Raw genomic sequence first — 8881 nt, forward strand, 5'->3', positions numbered from 1 at the left:
GTATATGCTATCAATTTCAAAAGTAAACAAACTTCCATCAGATATGATTTGATCAAGTTTATCATAAGTTTCTTGAGTCATATTAGATTAAGCAACTATAAATGCTCCTTGAAACTTGAGAATATTACGCAGTCACTCATAATTATGAAAAAAGAACTCTATTGGATCCTTCTTAGCCTATAGATGGATTCATCTCTAAATATCAACCACTTGAAAACACAACCTAAATTACATTAAAATCAAAACTAAATTACATTAGAAAGAAAAGTACTTACTCTAGAAACAACATACAAATATGAAGACTTGAGAAAACAATGAACACCAAGTGCTAAATGAATGAGAACCGTCTCCAAAAACATACAATCGACACACATATATAATTGTGTGATAGCCATCGTAAAGAAGATGTTTAGGGAAACTGACGGACACATACCTTCCTTGATGCAGCTTATTTCTAGGATCTTTTCCAAATGCATATATAAATTAATCTTTCACCTGGTAATTTTTTGAGAATCAAATACGAGTACTACCATTCCACCAGCTGTTGCAGATTTTCCTTCAATCAGTTTTAATATATCTGGGGCATCTGAATAATTCATTCGTGATTGAGAGATTATGTAGTGTCGAGTCGAGTGAATCAACAGGAATGCATATATGCTCATCCAATAGAATATTTTCTAAACTTAATCCCAAAATGATTAAAATCGACACTCCAATTCAGACTTTGAATCACGGTGGATTGTAAATTTACATTTATAATCACCATCATCAGAAGAAAATTCAGAGGAGATTGTTTCTTTCATTTGATTCTTCTTGGAAACGAGTCTAGCTCCAAACCCACTAGAATAAGATTTAAGTTTTTTCAACACCTGACCAGCTCCATTTAGATGGGCAACAGAAAAATCAAATGCAGTGGATGTTTGATCCCACCAAGCGGTGCTTTTCAGTGACCCAAATGGAACATACACCATCCATGTATGTTTGTTTTTCCTGCTTTCTTCTAACCGTTTTCTTTCTTCTTTGTACAACTCCTCCAAAGACTCTCCCCACATTATACTTTTGGTCATTATATAACTCCATATATCATGATCATCAACACTCTGATCATCCTCCTCCCAAAACACCTGTTCATTTTGAGAACCCCCAATTCCCATCATAGTTATCCCTATTGATTGAGGTACACATATCTCGATAACAGAACAAAATAAAAATCCAGTATATTCATTGAACCAATTCTCTGGAAGTTGCAATCTATATGTACTCCCTTTAAGCAAACGGGGTTCAAACTCCTTGGGAATCTCTACGCCACTTAACATGAGGCACATGCACTGACCATCTTCAATAGCATTTCCCTGATTATAATTAACTTAAACATATCATGCATTTATAATTAATTATTCATATACTCCGTATATATATTAAGATACTTAGACAGGTTTGAATAAATTCAACAACTTACGTGCAGAGGGTGAGCCATATATACATACCTGAAGCATGGATTCTAGTAATCTCTTGCCACCAACGAAGTTGCCACACTCTACCGAACTTGATATAACTGAGAAACTGCATAACCATTTACAATTTGAGTATATATCATCTCCAATGGCTTCAAGTGAGTTGCAGTACTCTGCTTCGAGAATAGCAAGATTTGGTGGGAACTTTGGTAATTCAACAAGCATTTTACAATAACTCAGACTAAGTAGTTTGAGCTGAGTAAGATGTGAGATGCTGATGTCTACTCGTGAAAAATCATTGAACTTTAGATGTAGCTCTTTTAAGCTGGTTAACTCACCAATCTCACGAGGTATTTCTCCATCTTTCAATTTACAACAATTGAGATCCAACTTTCTTAACAAATGTGGCAAGTGAGGAGGATCGGGTCCAGACACCCAATGCAGCTCTTCTAGACAACAATTTACAAGAAAAAGATCTTTTGAAAACTTCTCAAGTTTTGGCTTATACAACGCAAACATCTCCAAACGTTTTAAGGCATGAAAGTTTCCTTCTATGGTTTTTAACTTTGAACAGTTGCTCAACTTTAGGGAAAGAAGGTTGGAACAATATCTCCCGACTGATGAGGGGAGAACTTCTATACCAAGATACATCAAATCTAATTTTTCCAAGCTATCCATGTTTGCTTTGATCTTTGGAAACTCAAGAAGAGCTCCGCAACCTGAAAGTTCTAAATTCTTCAGTTTTTCCATCCGAAAAATGGTTGGAAACCTTGCAAGCTTCGGACACAAATGTACATACATATAAACGAGGCTTGAATGACTCCCAATTGATGGATGAATCTCTTTTAAACTTCCACAGTTAGAGAATGTCACCTTTTGAAGACATGGGAGTCCACCGAAATCAGGTGTCCTAACTAGTGCATCAAGGAATTTGAGTTCAAGCTCTTTCAAACATGGTAGATTCTGATACACTGAAACTCTGCTAGTCTGTGGAATCTCAAGAAGAGCTTTGCAATCTGAAATTTTAAGATTCTCCAGTTTCTCCATCTGAACAATGGTTGGAAAACGTACAAGCTTTTTGCATGATTTTACACATAGATTAGCAAGACTTGTATGATTTCCAAGTGATTGATGAATCTCTTCTAAACTTTCACATCGTTCGATCACTAGGTTCTGAAGAGATGAGAGTCCACCAATATCAGGTGTCCTAACTAGTGCCTCCGCGTTCATGAGTTCGAGCTCCTTCAAGCACGGCATATCCTGATGCACAAAAAAATCAGATCGAATTCACATCTTAAATATTACGAGTAATAGCGGAGTCTGTGAGAACAATGGACATAACACCATCTTAACATCTTCAATTTAGTCACTCGGTTCTTTTTGCAAATCAGAGGAACAAATGATTTACCTTTTTACCCTTCCAAAGTTCCTTTTGCAAGGTGGAATTCAGCTTCAGAACAACAAGCTTCCTTGGTTGGAAACTTTCAGGGAAAAGACTGGCAGGATACTCACGTAAATCAATATACTTCAAATTATTTGAAAGAAAAGTAGCCCCTTCACATTTATAGCTGAAACCGTGATAGCTATACACATGTAGGAATCTTAGTTTCTTCAAGTTTGCAACAAGCCTCATAAAGCCTTGTGCTGGACCCTTATACGATATACAATATTGTAAGGCTTCAATCTTATGATTTTCCTGCATTTAAGTTAAAAAAGGATGTAAAAATTGAGTTCAAATATCATATCACTATGTATATGTGTTTGTGCCTCACTATCATTCAGTGTACGTCTTACTGAAATATCATAACTTTACCATTGTTGCATTCCCAGCACACAAGTATTTAATATCTTTACTCCTCCAAACCCTGCTGTGTGTTTCCAGATTTTCGGGATCTTCCCCTCTAACAATGTGGTGTCCCATTTCTTGAATTAGATCGTGCATCTCAAATTTTCCGTACTTAGAAATGGTTATGAGAGACTTTTTTATCAACACCGTGACGCCTATACGAGGGTGAAATCCGCAAGCATCAAGTATCTTCATTGCCTCTTCTTTACTCCTCCCCCTGAAGAAACATGCAATATCCAAGAATAACTCTTTCTCATAAGGTTCAAGTCCGTCAAAACTTATTTTAAGTTGATCGGTGACCGTAGGATTTGGTGTTTCTTTCAACTTATCCAAAGCACTGAGCCACCCCTTCTTGTCTTTATCATTAAGAAAAGACCCTATGACTTTAAGTGCTAATGGGAGCCCATTAACATATTTAATCACACGTAATGAAAGCTTATCATAATCTTCTACAGGGCTATCTTCATGATATGCTGTTTTTCTAAAGAGCCGACTAGCCTCCTCTTCTGATAATAACCTTACAGGACAGACCTTAATTTTACGGCGGGGAGCCGTTAGCACATGCTCATCCCTGGTTGTGATTATTATCCGGCTGCCATCACCAAACCAATTAGTGCTTCCAGCTAACGCCTCCAGTTGTTCAAGATTATCCACATCATCAAGAACAACCAACACATTCCTACTACATAACATATGTTTGATCTTCTGTTTTCCTATAGCAACACTCTGCACTTCAATTTCTTTTTTAAAAATAGTTGATAAAATTCTTCCTTGTAGTTTTCTTAAACCATTTTGTTGTTTCGATTCCTCCCGAATATTTTCAATTAAGCAACAACCATGGAAATTAGCAGATAGTTTCATGTAAAGAGAAGTAGCAAGAGTGGTCTTACCACCACCCCCAACACCCCATATCCCAACCATACGCACACCACCTGACCCGATTTCTAACTCGGATTCCAAAGCCTGCAATCGAGTTGCCATTCCAACAAGGTCATCATCATCATCATCATCGTCAGTGGCTGAATTTAAGGATGGGCACAATATATCTAAAACTGAACCAACAATCTCTTTAATACATTTCGCTTCATGCCTACGTACACATCGAAAATATGTCGATAATTAGTAAGTAAGACATCAATACACTCATATTCAGAAATAGATCGATGAATGATTTATAAATAAAGAACAAATGATTACCCGTTAGCTACAAACTTGGTATCCCATCCAGCGATGTTACTTGCCTCAACAAGTGCTTTTTTCCATGATTCGACTTTGTCAGTGTTCGCCGACATAAAATGCTTGGAAAACGCTTCACCAAATTGGCCTTTCTGTTCACTTACTTCAGAGGGATCCACCTCATAAAATACAGGTATAGCGATTTGCCCCCTCTCCTCCTTACATTTTATGATGTATGCAAGTTCATCCAAACACCATGATGAATCGGCATAATTTTTGGAAAATACGATGAGAGCAATATGCGAATTTTGGATGGCTTTCAAGAGAGTCGAACCGATGTTATCACCCCGAGCAAGTGTTTCATCATCCTTGTACGTAAGGATGTTTTGTTCCACAAGAGCAGTGTAGAGATGGTCTACAAATTTCTTGCGAACATCCTCTCCTCTAAAACTAAGAAACACATCATATTTCCAACACGATGTGTTTGGAACCGGTGAACCTCCATGATCAGTAATGCCTTGTGAGCGATCACTTGATGGGGATGAAAACACCGCCCTAAACATCAGCACTAATATTAATGTTGTAAGTATAATCACAGCTGCTGTAACCATGAGAGCTACCATTGTAATTTCTGTCATTTGTGATTTAATGTTCGATTTTACTTTTTTTTTTTTTCTTTCCAATTCGGTTTGCTTTTGATCTTTCAAGAAAAAATTGTGTGGTTAATAAGTTATTCTGTGTAATAATAATCACACTAAACTACTATAGACATGTTAGAGATTTCCACGAAATTTCGTGTGAGACAACCAATCAATGCTTGCTGTGGTTGACAACTGAAAAGACTAATGACAGTAATTTTTCTCTCTTTGAATGACAAGACAAATTGCTTACGGATTTTTTTTCCATTCATTCACATTAGTAATTACTGTTCCCCAATTACAGAATAGCACCACAATTTGAAGGATTATGTTACATTAAAAGTATTTCAATCCTCAGCTCCTAACTAATAACACCATGTTTCAATTAACTTTCGTACCAAAAAAAAAAAAAAACATTGCCTTGACTTCACTAAACATATTGGCACTACTAAATACTAATCGTAGGCCCTTCAAAAACCTTCTCGTTTTTAGTCTTCCAAAAAGTGACAAAAGCTATAGCCGTGAAAGTCTAGCCCACCTTATAAAAAATCTCTATTAGCTCTTTGACAGACCAGAGACCCAACATTATACCATGCACTTACTCACTAGCGATTTGGAAATAGCACAATCGATGCTTGACTTTTGTTTTCTTTTCTTCGAGTTTGCTTTTGATCTTCAAGAAGAAATAAACTTTTGAAAAACTGTGTTGTACATAAAGTATTGTCACATGCCTATGGAAGGCCGGTGCTTATAGGCAGGGAGTCCTCGAGACTTCTTGCCTACTACGTCAGCATCACATTACTCAGGACTCTCCTCAGGACACTCACTGCCTATAAGTACAGCTTCTTCATAACTTCTTCATCACATTCTCAATTCTTTTAACATTTTTTATAACTATATATATTTAACCAACATATTTATTTAACATTAAACCAGACACATTAATTTGAAAAAACACATTAAGTTAAACATTAACTTAAAATAACTATTTATATTAACATTAAAAAATACAAATAGATTAATAAAATCTAAAAAGTATAAAATAGAAATAATAAATTGAATTTAGGGGCTAAATTGATAATTTGCAAAACTTAAAAAATATTTCATACATATATTATACTATAGGGGTAGAATTGAAAATTGTTTAACAATAATATACGCATATGTTTGACTGTTATCTTCTTCGATCCACCATTAACGCACTCACACACACTGTGAGATACTCAGACAAACACATACACAAAAATATATCTATATACCACATACATATACATAGCATATAAAGCAAGAAAGAAAAAGAAAAATAGAAGAAAACAACCATTTGTCCCACAAGCCCGGCGTCTTCCGACTTCTTGGTGAAGACAATTTTGAAGGACGCAGAAGTTTGGAAGCTCGGTGTCAATAAGAGTCTTGCGTCTTCATAGTCTTGGACGCACCTCCAAGACTCTTATAAGCACCGGCCTAATAATTCGACGGTAAAAGGACATGTTGAAAGTTACTAGGAAATTTCGTGTCAGACAACTTGTTGCTTAATTTGCTTTTCATTTTTATATGGAGTTCTTTCTTTTTTGATGTTTAACTTGTTAGAGATGCGTCTATACAAAAAAAAAATACAGATAAATAGGTAAGGAACTTTAGGGGTGTTGAAAACCGGATATCCGAAAATTCTGGATAACTGAAAATTCAGATAGTGGTTTGGGTCATCCAAAAATCCAAAATAATAAACATATTACTAGCTGCATATGAATCAATACTTTGTTATCCATAAACTTTACAAACATTATAAGAAATTAAGTGTTAATGATGATAATAAGGTTATTTCTTGTAAGTTGTAACCGAAAAAGATCCTAACAAAACATTATATCAATTCAAACATAATAATCCACTTTGAATAATAACAATCACTTTCACAATAATCAATCATTTGAATTTTGTTTTTAGTAAATAATTAATTAATGAATTTATAATTATATCTATACACTAGAAGGGTGTCCGCACGTTGCGCCGGCATAACAAATTACAACACGTTTATTTTAAGCCCGTGTTGCGGCGAGGTTTTTACATAAGGCTTCAACTCTATAACTTCTTTTACTCAAGGACGCACGTGACTGGGTTTTTACATAAGACTTGAACTCTATAACTTCTTTTACTCATGGACACACGCGAAGGGGTTTTTACATAAGGCTTGAACTCTATAACTTCTTTTACTCATGGACACACCAGATAAATCAAAGGAGAAAAAAGTACAACTTTTGAATAATTTTAAATCTAATAACATTAGTTTATTTGTAGTTAAGCACAAATACAATACATATGTCATGGGATCCAATCTTCTTTGCATCTAACATAAATGACATTTAGTGTTCTAGACTGTTGTTGCTACTGCAGGTTTGTCATTAAATGACGCCCGACGGTATATCATGATTGTAAGTTCCGGTTTCTGTGATGTACAACGGCTAAAAAAATAAGTAAAACAAATATATAACAAAAAGAAGAATAGCCAGGATATAACACCGATATGGTATGCCACATATGAAACCAAAATGTAAACTAATTAATCCAATCTATCTATCATGGATTCATGGAATAAAAACTTAAAATCATAAATCTATGAATAGAGACATTCTAAGTCCTTGTCTCTATGAGAATAATGGGAGAGATGAAACATTCTACAGAGGACACTTTCATTGCATGCACAGTTGTATAAGTGGTGAAAATGTAAAAGAAAGCTAACTAATAGTCATACTTTTATAGTTTTATTAGCTCATAACAACATGATATGATAAAGATGACAATTTATTAGGCCATCTTATGTTAGGCAAAAACACATACACTTTTGTTTTTGAACAAAGCAACACACACATACATGCTAGTATGTTTATATAGTCGACAAAAGCTAATAAAAAATATAGTTGTCAAACACTAATGGAAAAACAAATAGCAAATCGATCATACCTCTAGAAGCCGACTAAGATATACAGTGACAATTAATGAACTAAACAAAGCCATCACCAAGCTGATTAGAATCTAACTAAGCCAATTACCATCTAACCAAGTCATGTACTATAGCGAGGAAGATTAGAAACGCATTACTATATGGAATTTAGAATAGTGGCATTACCAGTTAAGATTTGAAATGTTATATACATAATTGAAGTGAATAAAACCACACACTCGATCACCATTACCACACAAATATATGTATACGAAATTTTTGAAAACTTCATCTGATATCCAAATCCGAATTTTCGGAGAATTTCGGATTGGATTTTCGGATTGTGGATTCGGATTTTTTGAACACCCCTAGAAACCTTTGATCTCATGTATCATTTGGGTACCCAACATGCACACCGTATAGTAATCATGCTCATCATTCTCACACATGGATCACAAGATATAATTTTTATATTTGTCTTTTAATTAAATTTTAGATATGTGACATCTCTCCTTTATTTAGATATGTGACCCTCTCCTTTTAATTAAAACTTTAAGTGCTTGTAGATTTGATCACAATATATTAGCAGATATATTATCCGGGTCAGATGTCCACGTGTGTTTTTTTAATGCCGTTACATAACGACGTGACACTTAACAGGTGACGACGATAAAAATTAACACCATTATCTTTATTATAAACAAAATACTTTTAATAGTCGAAACCTAAACAGGTTCCCTTATTTTACAAATCTTGGGTAAAAATATTATTTTTTAATGGATTTTTCCTTTTCTTAGAATATGAAGATCTCTATTATTAATAAAAGAGGATT

General features: G+C 34.8%; 1 protein-coding gene across 1 annotated transcript; it reads right to left on the minus strand.

The window, feature by feature from the left end:
- Positions 1-698: 698 nt before the first annotated feature.
- LOC122607387 (TMV resistance protein N-like) lies at positions 699-5099 on the minus strand. Its single transcript, XM_043780389.1, has 5 exons — positions 4498-5099; positions 3268-4390; positions 2863-3150; positions 1488-2714; positions 699-1352 (listed from the first exon to the last, which is right to left on the minus strand). The coding sequence occupies exons 1-5, from the start codon at positions 5097-5099 to the stop codon at positions 699-701; spliced, it is 3894 nt and encodes a 1297-aa protein (XP_043636324.1).
- Between the last annotated feature and the right edge of the window lie 3782 nt (positions 5100-8881).

Source organism: Erigeron canadensis, chromosome 1, assembly GCF_010389155.1.
Source record: "Erigeron canadensis isolate Cc75 chromosome 1, C_canadensis_v1, whole genome shotgun sequence".
Lineage (NCBI taxonomy): Eukaryota > Viridiplantae > Streptophyta > Magnoliopsida > Asterales > Asteraceae > Erigeron > Erigeron canadensis.

What these genes read in the sequence shown, in the direction of transcription:
- LOC122607387 (XM_043780389.1), bottom strand. Translation starts at nt 5,099, where the DNA reads ATGGTAGCTCTCATGGTTACAGCAGCTGTGATTATACTTACAACATTA. An exon ending in GTGCTGGGAATGCAACAATG is followed by an intron (nt 3,151 to 3,267) that starts GTAAAGTTATGA and finishes ACTTAAATGCAG; the next exon opens with GAAAATCATAAGATTGAAGC. An exon ending in AACTTTGGAAGGGTAAAAAG is followed by an intron (nt 2,715 to 2,862) that starts GTAAATCATTTG and finishes TTTGTGCATCAG; the next exon opens with GATATGCCGTGCTTGAAGGA.